Below are 20030 nucleotides of genomic sequence, written 5' to 3'. Positions count from 1 at the left end.
GATTTTTAGCCCCAGGGGGAAAAAAAACAAGGGAAGTTCCAATTATACGGCTGCAAGCAGAGATCTTGGAAACCAAGCAGGAAAATTGTAAGATATTGTTTTTGTTTAAAGGGGCTGTGCCACAAGACACATGTATCCCCTATCCGCAGAATAGTGAGTACGTGTGTGCGTGATCGCCGGGGGGGGGGGTCCGAACGCTGGGACCCCCAGTGATAAGGAAAACGGGGAATCGAAAGTCCTCCATGAGACGTTTGGGACTTCCGGGTTCTGTGTCCCGCAGCTCCATAGAAATGAACGGAGCAGAACCGCGACTGGCACTCCATCCATTTCTATGGATCTGCCGGACACAGAACCGGGAAGTCCCAAACGTCTCATGGGGGACTTCCGATTCCCCGTTTTCCTTATCGCTGGGGGTCCCAGTGTATAGGGGATACATGTGTTTTGTGGTACAACCCCATCTTTATTGTTAGGAGTGGCAGTCACATGACCGGGAACCAATCGTAACATGAATGTCATTAAAGGGGGATTCTCTGCGCAGGACCCCCTTCAACAATACAGAGCTGCTCTTAAAGTCCCCTAAATGAAAGCGGCGGCGGTCCTGCACGTGCGCTGCCACTCCATTTATTCTTTATAGGACACCTGGAGAGCGACCGCCCGCCGCACATAAATTGCGCTGCGGATTTGACATTTCTATATTGCGTTTCAGTCTCAGAATTATTTCTGACAAATATATAAAACAAAATGCACCAAAATTCGCATCAAATTTGTAGCTGCGTTACAGGGTAGGAACACACACGGCGTAAATACTGCGGACTTGCTGCAACGGATTCATTGTGGAAAACCGGCAGCGCGTTAATTACAGTAGCAGCCGTGTGGATAATATTTCAACAGATCTCGTCCCCACATTGCGGAAAAAAGCCCCCGAAACAACCGCACATAAATGGACCTGCGGCGCGGTCTCTTCAGCAGCAGCATGTAACTTAATGCTGCGGAATCGCTGCTCTTCTGTTGCGGGTTTTCCCCCATTGAATTCAATGTGTGCTTAAACCCGCAACAAAGTGTTGCGACATTTGCGGCCGAATCACAGCGATTGTGGCGCAAAAAAACTTGCAAGAGAAAAGAAAAAAAAAATGAGAAGTTATACTCACCCAGAGTTCCCTGCTCCTTCTCCAGTCCAGCCTCCCGGGATGACGTTTCATCCCATGTGATAGCTGCAGCCAATCACAGGCTGCAGCGGTCACATGACCTGCGTCATCATCCCAGGAGGCCGGACTGCGTGCAAAGAGGGAGGGGCTAAGTATGAAATTTTTTTTCCCCGGCACTGCTTTCCGCAGCGGAAACTCTGCCCGAATAAATGCACCACGACGTGGTGCGAATTTTCGTACGGCGTTCAAGGCGGATAAACCGTGCGCGTTCCTACCCTTAATGAGGATTTTCCACATCGCGTCCGTGTTGCCTAAATGTTACAAGTGGTAAAAAAAAAAAACGTGCCCGATCACAAGTCAAACTGCCCTTTATTGTACATTCATAAGGGCACAAACCCAAAATTATTTACATTCATGGGGGGTTACACTGACGGGTACGGACCAGTGCGCAAAAGAAAAAATCATACTAAGGCCGCATTCAGACCACAGAGTTAGGTCCGTGTTATCCGGACCGACCCTAGTCCAGGGAGCCGCACTCCTATCATCACAGTGATCTATAATACTAGGAGTCCCGGCCTGCCCGGGGACCGTATTCCAGCAGGGACTCCTAGTATCATATAGAACTAACACGCTAGGGGCCCGGCTCCCTGGACTGTGGTCGGGAAATATGGCCGACAAACAGTCCGTATCTCAGGGGCCCAACGCAGCCGTCTGAACGCGACTGAAGAAAACAAACATTTCGGCTGTAAATATTTTTCTTTTTGACAGCAGAAAATTTCTTAAAGTAAATGAGAATCTTTGTGCAGAAATTCGAGACATCGGGGGGGAAAGTATTGCACGACACGGCCCGGAGACCCTCACCCATCACTAGGACTAAGGGGCGGCCGTGCTCTTCTGTACTCCAGTCTCGCTCCACTTTACTCAATCATTGCACCAATGCATCTACAATAAAAATAAAGCCACTTTGCAAATAATCTTGACCAAAAAAAAACAAAATCCTCCGCCATTCTGTGTATACAGCTCCTAAGCAGATCTATACGTCGCCATGGAGAGAGACTACAGACCCCGTGTAGTCTGATCCTGCAGCCACACATTACTCCACTCCTTCTGCAGAGGCGGTAGAATAGCAGTAACACATGACCGCAGGATCAGACTACGCACGTTATTTGTAGTCTGTAACCATGGAGACATGACTGCACAGGAGCTGTAAACACAAAATGCTGGATTATATTTTTTAAATCAAAAGGATTCGCAAATGGTCTTCATTTTAAGATTCAGAAGAGAGACGGCAAAGGTTTGCATAGAATTTAAAGGGACATTACAGTAACTTAAGGCATATCCGGAGGAATCCCCTCTGATTTGGGGGGGTCTGGTGTCAGTTACCGCTGTAATCTCTGCAGTGACAGAAGTCGTTGCCCCAGAGACCAATCAGGTGTCATGAGCCGGTCACATGGCTGCGGCGTGGTTCTGAGGATCCCAGGGTTGAGGAGCGCTGCTGGTATTTTAGGTCATGTCCATAAGATCTCCGCCCCCAAGGGCAAGTGTACCCTGGACCCCCGGTCCTCACCTACCTGCCACCCAAAAACAAAAGCTGTAAGATCTCCGTACACGAGACGTTTGTGGACTCCGCGGTTCTGGGATGACATGACCGGAGACGCGGCAGCTCCTCTCAGATATTTGACCGCTCGCTCCACCACTAAGCAGATGGCGCTCAGTTGGCTTTTATCCTCTTGGCGTCGGAGACCGCGTTGGCGTCGTCCAGGTCTCGTTTGGCGCTGGGTTTCGAGTCGCTCGCCGCGGTCTCTGGTTCCTGTAGTCGCAGTTCCCTCCTCTGTTTCCGCTCCTCCAGTTCTTCCAAGTCTTCGGCAAACAGAGCCTTGAGAGGGCCCATCAGCTTGGGGAGAGTTTTCAAGTCGCTCAGTCGGATCTGAAAAGGTGACGATCAACTAGGAGATTATAATGCATTCCACCTTCTGACAGGAACACGACAGGTTAAAGACATGAGAAATCCAGGAGAACGTTTTTGCCATACTCTCCAATCACCCCCAAAGCCGCATTTACGACCAAGCTTAATTAAGGATGGGGAGCCTGGAGATTCGCTTTACATCTAAATAAAGCGTCAGCTATTGCTAAATATTTGCTTAATCCATCTGGTAATGGTCCCGGTCACACCATGTCTTATGCTCTAGCCACATCCAGAGCTGCATTCAGATCTGTTGATTAATGTCTGTAGAGACTATGTTCTTCTGTAGTGCATTGTGGGGGATGTAGACGGTTATATAGCTGCTCACGTTGCTGCTACGTGTCTGTGAGCACAATATGAACAAATTCTAGTTGTGAATGCAGCTCTGGATGTGACTGGAGTAGAAGACATGATATTATGAGGGCACAGGCCGATCCTGCACTGACAAAAGTGAACCAATTTTCAGGATGAGTGGGGGTGCCAGAGGTTGAACCCTGACCGATCCCATATTGTTAAGCAGGAAGACCCCTTTAAGACGTGACTCACCCTCATGTGATCGAAGGATACCCCGACCTTGTTGGTGAAGCGGTCGCTCATGAGGGGCAGCTTGGCGTACCTCTGGCTGAAGTGATTCAGCATCATAAACTCCGCATTCATGTTCATTCCTACGCCGATGGCTTGGGAGGTCGTGCTGGAACGGAGAGACGATTAGTTATAGCAGAACCCACCCGGATTACACCCCCCCCTCCTCTGCTACACCGACCCGGTACCTGTGCGCTTTCTCAATGGCGTCCTGCTCCAACCCGTCCTCCAGCGTGGCCTCGTGGATCACCAGACTAGCGTCTTTTCCTGATAAAACCAGACAAGTATTTGCAAGACGAGCGTAGGATTACATGGTGTGCCAGCTGTTACCCACGCCACCCCTTACCCATCTTGATGAGGGCATCGCAGGGCATTGTGTCCCCAGAAAACACCAACTTCCAGCCGGACTGATGGACGATCGCACAGCCAAAAGCGTTCTTACAGTGACGGACGAAGCAGGTCTGAAACTAAACCAGACCGGAGAGGTCACATCCAGAGCTGCATTCACAATTCTGCAGGCTGGAATCGATGTGTGTGTGTGTGTATATATATATATATATATATATATATATATATATATATATATCTTAGCTGTGTGATTTTCTAAATGAACATCTAAAGCTGCACCAAAAAAAAAAAAAAAATGCTCTCACACGGGACAGCACATTCTGCCTATGGACGATGAATACTCCGTCTTCTAGGCAAAAACCCTCCGCACACCACACAGCGCGCACCGAGTGACTAATATCACCAGCGTGCCCATGCAACACGCAGAGCTGCCCCAAAAAAGTAAATAAATGGGGCGGTAACTCAGAAGAACATAACCGTCATCTTCCAAAAACAGCACCCCACCCGCCCACAGATTGTGTGTGGTATTGCACCTCATTTACTTCAATGGAGCAGACCTGCAATACCAGACACAACCTATGGACAAGTGTGGCGCTGTTTCTGGAAGATAGCGGCCAAAGTTTTTCTCTAATCAGGACAACATGAACTCAAATTTCTTATTATATGCAGATTTGTCCTATAAAATCAGAGCGCGTCCCTACAACCAACGTACGTTTTCTAACTGATACGTCTCCAGGAGAGAAGCGATCAATCCCCGAGTCCTGGGACAATCCACCTCCGAGGTTTCTGTCAAATTCCGTGATGGTATAAAGCTGGAAAAAAGAGAGATGATGATATATAAATACACCGCATTCACCAACTACAGGAGGAACATATAAAAGCCGATATATTATAACCAAATATATGGAGAACCTCCTTTAACCCCTTCACTGCTAAGGATGTTTGACTTGAAGTCCCGAATCTTTGCTTTCTGATAATACCAGGCTCAATATTCTGGGTGTAATATTCGGGCGGCAGCACTCGTATGAAGTTTTACTTCCTGGCGCTGTGTCTGTGTAGGGGAGAGGGAGGAGGGGAAGCTGCAAGTTGAGAGCAGGAAGAAAGACACAGCCGGTTACTGTTCAGCCCCCTGGAGGGGGATACAGGAACGTTTCTTCATGGTCTCACCCCTATTACCAATGAGAGGGTCTACGTGCTCTCAAATTTAGAGGATGAAAGGGGGAGGGGGAGTTTTTCATTTTTATTGTGAGAAGACGACAAGTTGGATACGAAGCAAAACCGCAGGTAGTGTGCGTTTTTCGGTGCAATTTTTACGTTTTGCTGCGTATTTCTGTAGAACTGCAGGGATAGAATTCGCAAGCGGAATGGCAGGATAAATTGACCCGCAGGGCCCAATCCCTCACCTGATATTGTGGAGAACCTTCTGGCAGTTGTCGTTGTATTGATTCAGCCAGGTCATCAGTGTCGTGGGTCCGATGACCAGCGCCGGGCTGAAGGGCTTCCCAAGAGACGCCTGGCGCGACATACAGAAGAGGTTATACAACACGCCATAGCGGATTCTGGAGCACAGAGGGTTAACACGTGGCCCCCACAGATGCAGGTCTAATCATATACCCACCAGTGCCCGCTCCCTCTCCAGCAGCACGCGCAGGAGACCCTAGGTGGGGAAACGGAGGCGGTTACTACACAATAGTCCTAAGAACGGGCAACCGGGACGCCGTCAGGAGCTTACGGTGTGGTGGTCGGCGTGAATATGTGATATGAACACCGCGGACAGCCCGCTCAGGACGTCGTCCACGCCGTCTCCGTAGTGTCGGTGCAGCTGGCCGAACGTTCCTTCTCCACAGTCCAGGAGCATCAGGGCAGAGGGACTGCAGGAATTAAGAAGGAAATGGAATAAAGGTCTGTCCGAGGGGTTAATACAGAAGAGGAGATAAGTCGCTGCCAGATACCTGGTGCCGCTTATCTCTGAGAGAAACAGGTAAGAATCCAACCTGCCCGTAGACGTGTCTCAGACCGCCAGTTGACCCTGTCAATCCGTCATCGCACACAGAAGAAGTACTGACCTGACGCGCACCAGGGTGCCGCTGACGTTACGGGTTTTCATGGGAACTGCAGACCCGGTTCCTAGAAACACGACCTCAGGATACGGTGTGTTACCCTCTGCAGGGATAAAGAACCAGATCATCAACTATATGAACTGCAAAAATATAAATAGCATCACGTCGGAGCGCTGCCCTCCCCTGGCCGTATCCACACACTGCACGTTAATCCAGGGGTAAAGTCCAAAGGGATGTGAATAATTACCGATAATTTGTAACTACAAATCTTCCCAGACTCCACCATTATCATGTCCTATCAGCTCACAAAAAACTGGCAGGTTGTTTCAATGAGGGAGATAAGCGGCAACCAGACCGATATATGGCACCGCTTATCGCAAGGCAAAATTCAAAGGATCAAAAACAGGTAAAAATGTAAACGTGCCTGAACGTAATTTCTTCCAATGGGAAACATCGGGCTGTTCCTACATACAAGACTAGCATGGAGAATCCCACTGAGCAGGTTCTAAAGGCAAATATTTCAGGTACATGGGAACTCTAATCTGGTTTCCCCATCACACACACGTACGGCCTATTAATCTGATGACAAATATCTGAAATGGGGGGGTCAGACTACTGCAACCCCCACCAGAGATCGGGGTGCCCGATTTCCTAGGGAGATTATAGTCTATGTGAGATACGGATACAGCGGAGCGCGGTCACGCGGCTGTCCCTGCATCACCCGTAGATTATAATCTCCTCCCCCGGCATTTATTTTCCGGCTTGGTTGAGGTTGCAGCGGTTCGCTCTTCACTAGACATTTCTGGGGTATGACTTGGATACGTTATAAGGGTCTATGGTGGGGGAACCCCTTACGTTACCCGCTGCCGGCGCATCGTCTGACTGAAGAAGACGCTGACATTCCTCCAGTGATTTCCCAAAGCTGGGCAGCTCCATGGCCTGCTTCACAAATTCAGAAGTCTGGTTCTGTGTGACCTGATCTCTGGAACACAAAAATAAACAAAAATCACACGAAGAGCGCAATAGTCCCCCCTCCAAGGACGGCTCAGCTTGGAACGCCGGGCACCCTGTGGACATCCTAGATTAGTAATGTAGAGGATGACCATTGTGGCCCAATGATGAACGGTGGGAACCTCACACTACGAGGCGGAGCAGCATCAAGTCTCCGCAGCAGCGAGCAGAGGGTAGAACGCTGCCGATTGGCTGACATCATAGCACCGCCCCCGAGGAGAGACACACACACACACACACACCTGCTCACCTCCGCCACTCCACGTTGGGTCTGAGTTGGTATTTCAGGAGACATTCTGCCCTCACCCCAAGCACATCAGATGCTTCATCCTTCACAGAAAACGGGGAACGATAAATTAACATCGAGAAGGTCGGAGAAGGACCAAACCAGGGACTTCAGCCGATTGTAGCACTCACCTTCGGGCGGATCTCTGGGAGCTGTGGGAATATCTCTGGATGGATCAGGTGCAGCTGAGTCTGGACCTTGTAGCTGCTCAGGTTGTGTACGGTAGACGCGTGCTCATTCAGGAGAAGGTGCTCGGTGCCGGGGCCAAACCTGGGGGTCAAAGAGAGGACACCGGGGGATAAGAGAGGACACCGGGGGATAAGAGAGGACACCGGGGGATAAGAGAGGACACCGGGGGATAAGAGAGGACACCGGGGGATAAGGCGGCAGCACAAACAGAGCAGACCCACGCGTCAAAACTTTATTTAAATCTAAAAAGAGGTCCAAAATTTCTCTGCCAATCTATTAACCCCTTGTTGCACGGCACCATAAATGTGAAAGAGGGGAGGGTACAGGCTCAGGAGCGGTCAGCCGTAACATAGAGCTGACACTCCGCTGCAGCGGCCAGGATCGGAGAGAACTCTGAACCTGGCCATTTAACCCTTTAGATCCTGCAGTCAGTGACACCTAAGTGATTTACAGAAAGTGGGCTCACTCTAAGTCCAAACAAATGTACCCCTAAAAAGGAAGCCAATGAAAACTACAACTCATCCAACAAAAAAACAAACCCTCGTAAAGCTTCATCTACAAAAGCATAGAAGACAGTTAAAGCTCTCGGATTGTTGAGATGAAAAAACAAAAATAAAACACTCAAGGGGTTAATATATCTGTATAAGGCCCTGTTCACACTGAGTTTTTTTGCAGGCAGAAAAATCTGCCTGGAAAAAAAAAAATAAAAATCAGCTCCGGTTTTTTGAAGTGGTTTTGCACCATACGCGTTTTTTTTTAGCTATCTCTTCAACAGAAAGATGGAATAACTGCGAGCGTTTTATGCCAAAAAACAAACACGTTTATTTCCGTCTCCCATTGATTTCAATTGGGTTTGAGGCGGAAAACGCCTGAAGATAGGGCATGTCGCTTTTTTACCTCGAGCGTTTTTTTTGCTCACGGGAAAAGAAAAAACGCCTCCACCTCCCATTGAAATCAATGAGTCAATTTCGGCCGTTTTTTGCCACGGTTTCCGCAGCAAAAAAACTCAGTGTGAACAGGGCCTAAGGGGCGAGAGATTTGTTTTGGTTTATTTCTTATACCCTGCTCACAGCTACAAGGGGGAGATAATTGAACATAATTGCGAGCTCCCTCTAGTGGTGGCTGCAGGAATTTATAAAATAACTGCAGGGGATTTAAAGGGTAACTAAAAACGTTGCCATTTTTTTTTGACATGTCAGAAGTTTTGATTGGTGGGTGTCCGAGCACTGAGACCCTCAACCATTAATAAAATGAAGCAGAAGCTCTTGGGTGAGCGCTGCGCCGCAACGTTTCTGATCGGCTTTCCTCGGAGAAGCGTACGGGCTCAATAGAAAGTCTATGACTCCGTACACCGCTCGCTCGGCTTTCCGAGGAAAGACTATCAGAAACGAAGCGGTGTAGGTCTCGGTGCTCGGACCCCCACCAATCACAACTACTGACACATCACTATGATACGTCAAAAGTTTTGTTGAGAGTTTAGTTACCTTTAAACCCATGTATCAGAAGAACGGCGTTCTGATCGCTTTGAAGAGATTATAAAATGGATCGGCGCAGAATTTTGGACCTAAAAACAACATGGCGTACAAGGGTGGAGGCGCGGCTCAAATGGGTGTACAGCAAATCCCCAATCTATTTTCTTGTATAAGCGGGAGCGGTCACATGCCATGCAGCTTCCCTGTCACCTATTTTATAACATTATGGGCTCACTCATCATAGACAGAATACAAGCTGCTGCAAAGGCAACCTACATTCAGAGGACAGATTCACAGACCCCCTGCGATGCCTCATTTCCGGATCGCTTCCCGTGTATATGCAATTCACTTATATACACAGTTCAGTTACCACCACTGAGCGCCTTAGTCACAATGTTGTACGGGGTTGCCCTGACATGGATGTTATATCGCAGTGACAATGCTCCGGGTGGGCACACCCCTAAAATCATTGCAGAATCCCAAATACTGCAACTTTCTAATATACTTTATGTTTCAATCCCTTAACCTTTTCAAGATCTCTGCTTGCTGTCAGTAAATGGTCACCGAAAGGCTGAAAACGTGCCCTGATCTAGCCCCGTGCACACTGCTGATGGTTTTACCATGTACACGATATAGACCAGCGTTTCTCAACGTTCCTAAGCCAGGTACCCTCTGAATAAATGACAGAGTAACCCCCACGATGACACACCGTGCTGCTCCGATTAAAAGCAACACGAGGATAGGGCGAGTACACGTCCCACAGGATCTAGAGCAGATAGCCTGGCCTCCAGGCACGTTGGCTGCACTGACACATTGTAGCAAACTATTAGGACAGGAGAGAGACTCGTGCTGCTGTGTATAGTTTACAGAGCACGGTCTAGACTGCATGCCATTGTAGCAGCTGTGGAAAGTTAGATCTGTGTAGGTTTCCAGGCTCCATGTTTCTATTCACGGACAGTAAGCAGAGATCTTGAAATGGTGAGGAATGGCAACACCATGGACATAAACGGATTAGTAAACGTGGGACAAGTCTTTGCACTGTAGAGCAGAGGTAACTCCCGGGACTCTGGCGCCCTCCTGTGGTGCATCCGCAGTATTACAGCAGTGCCCTCACCTCTCCATCCACTGGCGGTAGGCGCTGTGGTGAAGAACGTGTTCGGGGGTCATGTGTATCACTAAAGCGGCCGCGGTTTCTGCGTTGCCTTCCTGATAACTGCAGAAGATAACAAAATCGGTAAAAGAAAATGGAGCAAATTTCAATGGACACGTTTTTCCCGCCCCGGTCACATGAGCGCCCGTCGCACCTCCTCCATGCTGCATTCTCAGTGACGGGCGTTATGAAGTCTTTGCTCGGACATTCCACCACGATGACGGTCGGTCCGGGGATATGGGGGCTCAGGACATCTGCAGGGGAGACCTGGCGGAAGGAGCCGACATTAACCCATCAAGAACCACAATAAAGCGGCCAATAACATGGCGGATCTGCGCCACATCATTACCTCTTTGCCCTGGTATGTGACACTTTTGCCGGCCTTCAGCTCTGTTACGATTGGTCCGATCTCTTGCGTCCCTCTGTGGTAAAGGAAACATCGGTGAATCTATAAGAACACAGCAGCATTACCTCCGCGTGTGGGCGGTGCCCCTCAGGACCAGATGGGGGGGCAGTTTCTCTAACGACTGCACAAAGTCTGGTGTAAAGTTGACCCCTTCCCAGAATTCAAATCACCGAAACAAGCTCTGAGCAGACACTAAGCAAGCAGGCAATGCTGGGAGATTTTAGCTCTGAAGCCAGCAGAATTGTGAGTGCAGCTCTGGAGAGATACGTACACTGGAAGTCCAATTTCCTTCGCCTTCAGTACCAGGAAGTGTCCTTTTCGGTCGTGGAGCTGAAAAGATAGAAACAAAACGAATAAAGGTGAATATAATCTACTGTTCCCTGTTATCAGCCAACTCAATATTTAGGTGTGGACAGTTTCAGAGCGGAGCTGCTACATCGCCTCTTACCTTGCAGACGTAGGAGATCACACAGGGAGGGGACGGGATGTTGGGGGGTCTCGTCCGGAGATCTGCAACCAATAATTACAATCTTTTTCAGCAGTTTGATTCAGTCCGGAAAACATGGCTGCAATTACAGTGACCAATGGTGGTCACCCAGCTTTTCTAGAGCCCTGAAGGGCACATCTGCTTAGTTGAGTACCCACCACTCCCGTATCACCAGCCAGATTTTGGATTCCAGGAATGCTGGGTGACAAACTCGGTTGAAACTAAAGTGGCAGCCATATTGGTTGTCACCCAGCTTTCCCAGGAACAGACAAACTCCTCCCCAGTGAGATGTGACATCTGCGCGATACCGCGACCATCACCGCGTTGTGTCTATTCAGGTCAGATTTTTTTCTGAACCGCTCTACAAGTCCTTGTCTGACCTCTGACTCTACCTGAAGAGGTTCTTCCTCGTCTTTCTTCTGATCGACTCTCATCGGAGTCAAGTTTCGGAGATGGAGACCTGGCGGAGCGCTCCTTGCCTGCAGTACTACCTGAAAAAAAAAAAAGTTGAAAAAATAAAAATACAATTTCTCCTGCATTTTCCATCCCTTCCACTAGATGGCAGCACAACGCACACACAGAATGGTAAAATAGGAGCAGCTCGCTTTACAGCTACTGCAAAGAATCATCGGTATCACAGAAGCCACACTTCTATTATACTGCTGTAAGCCTTGGCAGATCTGCTGATTAGGAGTAAAGCTGGGTGACGTCATAATGGCAGCAGTATTGGTTGTCACCCAGCTTTCCTAGAAACTTTATAAAACAAAGCAGCGGGCAGGAAACGACTTACTGAAGATGGGCACTTGTGTGACGGACATGGTCTCATCGCTGTAGAGGGGATCGGTGTAAGGGCGAACGTCTGCGGAACAAGACAGCGATTAATGATGGAATACCTGGAGCCCCACGTTCCCTCCCGCCCAGGTCCCTGGGGTCTTACCGACTGTCAGGCCGTCCATAGGGCCACAATAGGTTTTAATAGCTTGAAGGAAGTTTGACTGCAAACGAAAAAAGAAATAAATAAAAGGGTGTGAATCTGTACGCTAGATGCCTCCCCCCATGCTTTACACTGCAGCACTGCTTGTTTAGATCTGATTTCCATCAGCACATGGACCGGTAGGGGAATAACTTACCAGCTGTGGGGGTCCAGAGACCACACAATTAGGGAGCCCCACGTCTCTCAATGTCAGCAGGACGCCTGCAGGGGAAGCAGAGAACATTCATTAGTCATCGGTGGGGGACGGGGACCCCTACAAATGTCAGAATAAGGGGCTGTGACGCTCTGCCCCTCCATATCAGTAAATGAAGCGCAATGTGTGAAGATTATGCTAATTAGTAATGGGAGGGCGGAGACCAAGCGGCATCTTATGAATATTCATCAATCCTGAGGATTGTGCTCCGCCCACGGGTCACACCTCCAGCTAATTTGCATAATGTTGATTTGTCACCGTTTTCTTCCCTCTCCATGAAGCTACCTGACAATCCCCCGACGTTCGCCCAGTTCATTCTGGTGATGAACACGTTATCCAGGCGCGACAGCTTCACCCTGAGAAGTCAGAACACAAAACGAGAGCAATCAGCGGCGGCGCCTGAGAGAGACCACCCCAGATTTATCACCCCGCTTACTTGTTCTCATGCATAAGTCTCTGCGCCCCCTCACCGCAATTAAACAGATACCTGGAGAGAGGAGAATACAGGGTTAAATGGAAGAAGCGAGTGACCTGCAGCGCCCCCCGCTGCTAACACTGCATCCCCCGCCCTCAGAAGACGCTGCGCATCCCACCCCCAGAAGACGCTGCGCGCGCCCTCCCCCCGCCCTCAGAAGACGCTGCGCGCGCCCTCCCCCGCCCTCAGAAGACGCTGCGCGCGCCCTCCCCCCGCCCTCAGAAGACGCTGCGCGCGCCCTGCCCTCCCCTCCCTCAGAAGACGCTGCGCGCGCCCTGCCCTCCCCTCCCTCAGAAGACGCTGCGCGCGCCCTGCCCTCCCCTCCCTCAGAAGACGCTGCGCGCGCCCTCCCCCCGCCCTCAGAAGACGCTGCGCGCGCCCTCCCCCCGCCCTCAGAAGGCGCTGCGCGCGCCCTGCCCTCCCCTCCCTCATTAGACGCTGCGCGCGCCCTGCCCTCCCCTCCCTCATTAGACGCTGCGCGCGCCCTGCCCTCCCCTCCCTCAGAAGACGCTGCGCGCGCCCTCCCCTCCCTCAGAAGACGCTGCGCGCGCCCTCCCCTCCCTCAGAAGACCCTGCGCGCACCCCCCGTCCGCAGAAGACCCTGCACGCACCCCCTGTCCGCAGAAGACGCTGTGCGCACCCTCCCCGTCCTCAGAAGATGCTGCACCCCCCCTGCACTGAGGCCCCTCCCCCTCATACTTGGGTTACATGGAGCGCAGCGCTGACTTCACCTGTTGTAGTCGGAGAACAGATAGACGGAGGCCCCCGCGTCTCTACTTCCAGCCGCCACCACCTGCACATAGACCACGGCCGGCCCATGGCGGTCCCCGGCCTCCTGCTTCGCCCTCTTCTTAATGTGCCGCAGAGGCTCCTTAGGCGCCTTGTTCTTACGGCCGCTGAAGGCCCGGGCTTCGGGTTGAGACATGGCAATGACCCGGGACAGGCGCCTCCACAGCAGGCCTGAAAACCCCATGCACACACTGCAGCTCACCGAACCATGTGCTAAACCGACAGCCAATCAGCGCCGGCTACTCCGCTGTCACATGACCAATCAGCGCGCACTAGCTGAGAGAAGCTCAGCAAATCACCGAATGGTTTTCTGGTTGCTTAGCAGCCAGCGACCAAAAACTGCCGGGACTGTCAGACCAGACAGCCAATCAGCTGTGCGCATCGCTTCCTGGACCGGGGACATGAAAGCCCCTCCTGAAAAACTTTATTAACAATTATAAAACGAACATTTACAGACATAACTGTTATGTCTCATTGTCAGGTCTTTCCAAAATCAGGAGTAAGATCAAAATGTGAAATAGGAAACAAATATCAAGACTGACTGCGAATTTATATTCAGGATTATTCAAAATTCCTCACATTTTCAAGATCTCGGCTTGCTGTCTGTGAACAAAAACTTTTTTTTTTAAAAAAAATATTTTTTTTGTATACTCTTAAGACTGAGAACCCTTCCTGATCTAGTCCTGCTCACACAGCTGATGGTTTGTTACAATTGTATCCAGTCTAGACAATCCAGACTCTCCCGGTTCTACCCGGAGTCACCCTATTGATTGGTCTCCCTCACCCGATGACGATGATATATAATTTCCTTCCAGTTACTGAGGAGCCAGGCCAGAAAAAGGGCGCAGACGCAGCAAAAATGGGGTCTCGTCTGGGCTCTGATATTAATATAGGGGGTCTGATATTAACCCCTTTCCTGCTACAGCCATTTTTCGTTATTTTCTTTTTCTCCTCTGCGCCGTAATTTTTTTATTTTTCATAGCCATATGAGCGTTTTTTCTGTTTGTTGCGGGACCCGCTGCTCCAGTATCGCCCTGTGAAGGGTTCTCCCAGGATAACGTCTCTGATAATCCTCTAAGCTAAACATCATCAGCCGGACTCCAACCGATAGTTCCCACCTACAGATGTGTGCGCAGGACCAGGTCATCATGGGTTTTGAGCCCCAGGATCACGTAAACAATGAATGTTCTCATTCACTGACAGCAAGAGAGATCTTGAAAATGGTAAAGAACTGAAACAATAGTTTATATCTTTTTACCTTTCCAGGTTGTGCGTCTATTTTATCATAAAATACCATAAAATCTCCTGGAGGAGCCCCTGACATCACTGTCATATATGGAAAGTGATGTCTAGGGCTTTTCCAGGAGCGGAATCCCCACCAGTCCGTTGGCAACGCTTTGGCAGGGGATTCCGCTGCAGGAGGTGGCCCTGATGTCACTGTCCACATATGGATAGTGGCGTCAAGGGCTTCCCCGGGCTTAGTGCCTAAAGTAGCTCTGTGCCCAGGGAGTACTCGGCGAGTGGATGAGCTTCTGCTCTGTACTAATGCTGAAGCAAGAAGCTGACGGCTCCCTGCTTCAGCATTGGATTCAACTGTGTCCTAAGGACACAGATACAGTTGTCACCGTTTTAAACCACTGGTCGCACAGGATACCGCCCGAAATCCGGGACTGTCCCGCTGTATATGACCCTGACCCTTTTTTTTGTAGGCAGTGATGTCCCAGGCTGCAGATATATTGAAGCAAAATTTATTCAATTAACAAATCCATACAAATTATCACAGAATATAAAAGTGCCAGTATGGGCGGCCGATAGATAGATAGATAGATAGATAGATAGATAGATAGATAGATAGATAGATAGATAGATAGATAGATAGATAGATAGATAGATAGATAGATAGGAGATAGATAGATAGATAGATAGATAGATAGATAGATAGATAGATAGATAGATAGATAGATAGATAGATATTAGATAGATAGATAGATAGATATGAGATAGATAGATAGATAGATAGATAGATAGATAGATAGATAGATAGATAGATAGATAGATAGATAGATAGATAGATAGATAGGAGATAGATAGATAGATAGATAGATAGATAGATAGATAGATAGATAGATAGATAGATAGATAGATATGAGATAGATAGATAGATAGATAGATAGATAGATAGATATGAGATAGATAGATAGATAGATAGATAGATAGATAGATAGATAGATAGATAGATAGATAGATAGATAGATAGATAGATATGAGGAGGGGCTGTGATAGAGGAGGGGGTGACAACCTTCCAGGGTCTTCATGATGACACTGTATCCGGCAGAGATGGTAATGTATGACATAGTTAGTCCCTTATTCTCAACCAGCCATTCCACACCCAGAATGCGGCATGGAGGGGCTCGGTGAAGGTGGCGGTGAAGGTGAATAAGTGGATGACTGGATCACGCAGCTCATAGAAGGACAACTTCCCGGCCTCATAATCCAAAAATATCCGAAACGTCTGACAAGATACATCAGATAAGGGGATAACACTGCCCTTATGTTTCAGAAAATATCGATTTTTATGTCGGCTTAAACCCCAAGACTTGTCACTGTTTCCGACATACGACTGGCGCCCACCCCTCTCTATACTGGGATACGCCACCCCAATAATCCAGTTCCCCGATTCACTTGTCTCCACTTCCCAACAATGTCTTCCTGCGATAATGTTCCGGGTGCTTAAGACTTGACAAGCATGAAACCTCTCGGGGGTTTCAGGATAGTCTTGGCTCAGTACCGTCCAGGACATGGTCTTGAGGTCTCCAGATATATGTACATTTTTGGCAGCTGTCCTTAGATCCAATAATACGTGATGAGGTTTGACCAATGGGATTCCCCCGTTAATACCAGTCATGATATTAGATAGACCTGTGTGTAGTATTTCTAGGATCTGACCTTCATCCACTTCACTTATATCAACACTTCTTTGACCTCCACTGGAAAGATCCTTGGTAGTTTCGGGAATAAGATCTTTCACCGGTTCCTGTAGGACAGTTAAGGGGTCATTTAAGATGGACAACTCCTGAATGTGGACCTTTTTGGTAGACAGCTCAGCCTTCTCCTCCTCCAGATGATGGATCAGATCAGAGACCAGGAGTGATGCCTTTTCTTCTGATACACGTATCTCATTCATCACTTGCTTCTTTAAGGCTTTCAGCTGTTTTTTAATGTCACCAAAGATGGACCTTACTTGGTTGGTGATGAGGACGACTTTCTCTTGAAGTTCCTTCGTCTTCTCCTGCAGTTGAGGAAGTTGTTCCTCGATCTCTTCTTTCCTCCTGGTCAACGTTGTTAGAACTTTTTTAAGTTCCTCCTTCCTTTTGACCAAGGCCTCCTGCAATGGATCTACCCGGTGGTTCTTGTGTTCATTCTCCAGGCAAGAAGCACAGATACAAGAACTATCCTCCAGGCAGTAGTGGTCTAGTAGCTTCTTGTGGACCGGACAAACTTTACGTCCGGAGTAAATGAGGAGATCATTCAAGGTGTGATGTTCTGATCTGCTGTGGACTCTTAGGTGGCCACTACACAGAGAAGCTTCACATATGAGACAGGACTTGACAGCAGGAACATGAGAGTGAATACAGTAGGTGCAGAACACCCCGTACTCCTCTTGTCTTTCTTGAGTGTAGAGGAAACTCTTGGCTATGCTGCACATTCGAAGGTTCCTTCTGATTTGGGGTCGTTTACTGAACCTTTCGATGCATTCGGGACACGTGTTTTCTCCTTCCCTTTGGTTGTCCCATGTTCTGGAGATGCACTCCTGGCAGAAGTTGTGTCCACAAGGCAGCGTTACCGGATCGGTGTAGACATTCATACAGATGGAGCAGGTTAATTCTTCTCGAAGATCAATGGTTGCCATCTCGGAGAATGAAGGTGTAATGGGTGGGACGTCCTGGATCATCACTTCCTTCTCATGCGCAGATTTTCCTCACAAGTTCTATGTCCTCGTTTCTCATGGGGTTGTGACTGTATTGTGAAATTTATTACTTCCCTGGGTGATAAAAACGACGTGATGGGTGGAGCTGCTCATATGCAGCATCTGAATGGAAAAGTGGAGCTCAGATCTGGTCAGGATTCGGGGTGGGACAATCCATTTGCTTGCTTCACCGTTCTATAGAATTGATTCCTCTATTTTTCAACTAAATTTTCCAAAAACAAATCTCAAGCCTGATGATTGAATTCCCGGTGCATCCTAATGGGCGGCAAATCACCGAAACGCAAATCGGGCAACACATTTTCTTACCTCCGGCCAGGAGCCTGAACTTTACTTCATATAGAATATTGTTATTTTATCAGCCATATAATAAGTTTTCCTACGTATTATGACGCCCAGGTGAAGGAGACAGCTGCTTGTAAAGGGTTAATCTCACTTGCTATCGACTCTTAAAGGGCCAGAGCGTTTATCGCTAAATTAGAGAAGACTTTTTTTTATTGTGTAGTTGGGAAAAGTTTTCTATTTTGGTCTCTTATTACTACAAGGGGTTTAATAAGAAGTGACGGGTCCTCGTTCTTCTGTCCGGTGTCCGTGTCTTATATCGTACACGCTTGCTTTGCATTGTGGGTGTGTTATCGCGTTACATGATTCGTGATTATTTCTTGGACTTTAACCTCTTGGTTCTTGGGTGTTTCCACGAGATTGAGGATTTGAGATGAAGCCGTATACACTCTGTGCTTTCTGACCCCTCCCCCTAAATCCAAGAGGTTACAGTACAATACAGCGGGCGTGGCCTGACCATTTGTTCGATCGGGCACATTCCCATAGGACCGCTCTTCTTTACCACACAGCATTTAGGAAGTTTGTTAACCCTTTGGTTAAAGTGTCGGTGAAATGTCAGAATGTTTTTCTTATTTTGCAGATATTCCTTTTTCTCACTAACACAGCGGATGATAACAGAGAATCACAGCTCAGAAAGGACGGAGCGACATTTGTCTTTTGGAGCCCAGATTTTGATGGATTGGGTTTTCAGGGGATCATGTGACAATTGCACCGCCCCTGAGGAGCCAAATCAGTAGAAACCCCAAAGAAGTGACCCCATTTAGGAAACCACACCCTTTAGGGTATTTCTGGGAGGTAGTAGTTTTATTTGGGGTATTACTGGTGTTACAGTTTATAATATGGGGTGGTATGTAAGCTGTGCGGGGTACACAAGGGGTGTAATAATGGGGTAAATAATAATATTACATAGATTTGTGAAGAGATCCTTTATGGACAGGTCAGGGATTTCGGGGCAGGTGTCGCACTGATAGATGGGGGTCCTTTCTTATCCCTCTTTTGGGACACGTTCTGCACATTTTTTGGGTCCTTTCCTTCTTGTAGTTTTGGAAGTTTTGCTGGGAGTGTTGTCCTGGTATAATACGGGCCCCCCCTCCCTGGTTCCCAAATATTAGGGTTGGAATGTTCCCCTTCGGCCTGGTTTTCCTTGTAGATTTTTAGGCCCATTACCTTTTTCTTACCCTATCATTCCCATGATCACCCCTGCGGCCGTGCTACACCTTTAGGAAAAGCCTGTAGTTTCTAGTAGACGTGCGGTACGTCTGTTAGAACACTCCTCTGATGCTGCCCGCACCGCCAGAGAGGAGCATTAGAGGGCGCCACTACATGAATGTGATTGGCTTGCTTGCTGTGCCGGCTCCTCCCTCTCTCCATGGTCTACATCTGCCTGTAAGAGAGAGATCGAGAGAGAAGCATCCGAGCAGGAGATCGAGAGTCACCGCCGCTGGTGAGTTGTGTTAGACATAGCGCCACTCAGCCTCCTGCCCCCACTTTAAGTTTAATTGGCCGACGTTGGGGGGGAGGTTTCTGAGCGTCGGACTGACTACTGAGGGCCCTTTTGGGGAATAACTTCTCCCCCATAAAGCCCTTAGCATTCAAAATCAGACACTCAGTACCCCTCTTGCAGTATATCCCCCCCATAGAGCCCTCAGTATTTATTATATTACAAGAAAGGGGGGGCTGATTGCGGAGGGCTCTATGGGGGGTAATTCTATTGCAAGGGGGATTTGACTGACTGCTGAAGGCTTTACAGGGCTGGTGTTAGGAGGGGGCAAACTGGGCAAATGCCCAGGGCCACCATCCCCACAGGGCAACCCTGTCAGAGGCTAAAAATATCAGCCCGCTGGCATCGGCGAGTCCCTTTTCCCTCTGGGCCCGGTGGCAACCCCTATCGAGACTGGGCCTGAAGGAGGAGGATTGCCAGTGGCAACTAACTGATCTTTTTCCAGAATCCGGGATGCAGAGGTCGTCAGAACGTCCCGGATTCCGGGCGGAGTCCCACTGTCCCGAGCGAGCAGGGGTATGTCCCGCTGTCAACTGTATCGGCGTCCTCGGGACGCCTATACAGTTGAACCCGATTCTGAAGCAGGGAACCATCAGATCCCTGCTTCCGAATTAGTTCAGAGTGAAGGAGCAGAGGGAGCTCCTCCGCTCGC

At 48.8% G+C, this 20030-nt stretch overlaps 2 protein-coding genes across 3 annotated transcripts; both read right to left on the bottom strand.

The window, feature by feature from the left end:
• Positions 1 to 1495: 1495 nt before the first annotated feature.
• Positions 1496 to 13852, bottom strand: ELAC2 (elaC ribonuclease Z 2). 2 transcript variants are annotated; one of them, XM_075846798.1, is made up of 24 exons: positions 13493 to 13849; positions 12723 to 12773; positions 12572 to 12642; positions 12230 to 12294; positions 12037 to 12094; positions 11890 to 11958; positions 11492 to 11590; positions 11061 to 11122; positions 10884 to 10942; positions 10556 to 10628; positions 10361 to 10473; positions 10171 to 10269; positions 7527 to 7665; positions 7360 to 7439; positions 6959 to 7080; positions 6105 to 6201; positions 5771 to 5909; positions 5657 to 5695; positions 5442 to 5551; positions 4751 to 4850; positions 4037 to 4157; positions 3879 to 3957; positions 3655 to 3799; positions 1496 to 3072 (listed from the first exon to the last, which is right to left on the bottom strand). In XM_075846798.1, the coding sequence occupies exons 1-24, from the start codon at positions 13732 to 13734 to the stop codon at positions 2857 to 2859; spliced, it is 2448 nt and encodes an 815-aa protein (XP_075702913.1). In that variant the 5' UTR covers positions 13735 to 13849; the 3' UTR covers positions 1496 to 2856. The 2 variants fall into 2 exon arrangements, with proteins under 2 accessions (XP_075702913.1, XP_075702914.1); XM_075846799.1 differs by having other exon boundaries at positions 2979 to 3072; positions 3725 to 3799; positions 13493 to 13852.
• Positions 13853 to 15906: 2054 nt separating this feature from the next.
• Positions 15907 to 17502, bottom strand: LOC142665546 (E3 ubiquitin/ISG15 ligase TRIM25-like). The gene has a single exon (XM_075845252.1). The coding sequence runs from the start codon at positions 17500 to 17502 to the stop codon at positions 15907 to 15909; it is 1596 nt and encodes a 531-aa protein (XP_075701367.1).
• Between the last annotated feature and the right edge of the window lie 2528 nt (positions 17503 to 20030).

This window comes from Rhinoderma darwinii, chromosome 13, assembly GCF_050947455.1.
Source record: "Rhinoderma darwinii isolate aRhiDar2 chromosome 13, aRhiDar2.hap1, whole genome shotgun sequence".
Taxonomy (NCBI): Eukaryota; Metazoa; Chordata; class Amphibia; order Anura; family Rhinodermatidae; genus Rhinoderma; species Rhinoderma darwinii.
Note: the sequence above shows the minus strand (reverse complement) of the source record. Positions and strands in the feature narration are given on the sequence as shown.

What these genes read in the sequence shown, in the direction of transcription:
- ELAC2 (XM_075846798.1), bottom strand. Translation starts at nt 13,734, where the DNA reads ATGGGGTTTTCAGGCCTGCTGTGGAGGCGCCTGTCCCGGGTCATTGCC. An exon ending in TCCCAGAGATCCGCCCGAAG is followed by an intron (nt 7,440 to 7,526) that starts GTGAGTGCTACA and finishes TTTTCTGTGAAG; the next exon opens with GATGAAGCATCTGATGTGCT. An exon ending in AGACGATGCGCCGGCAGCGG is followed by an intron (nt 6,202 to 6,958) that starts GTAACGTAAGGG and finishes TTATCCCTGCAG; the next exon opens with AGGGTAACACACCGTATCCT.
- LOC142665546 (XM_075845252.1), bottom strand. Translation starts at nt 17,502, where the DNA reads ATGATCCAGGACGTCCCACCCATTACACCTTCATTCTCCGAGATGGCA.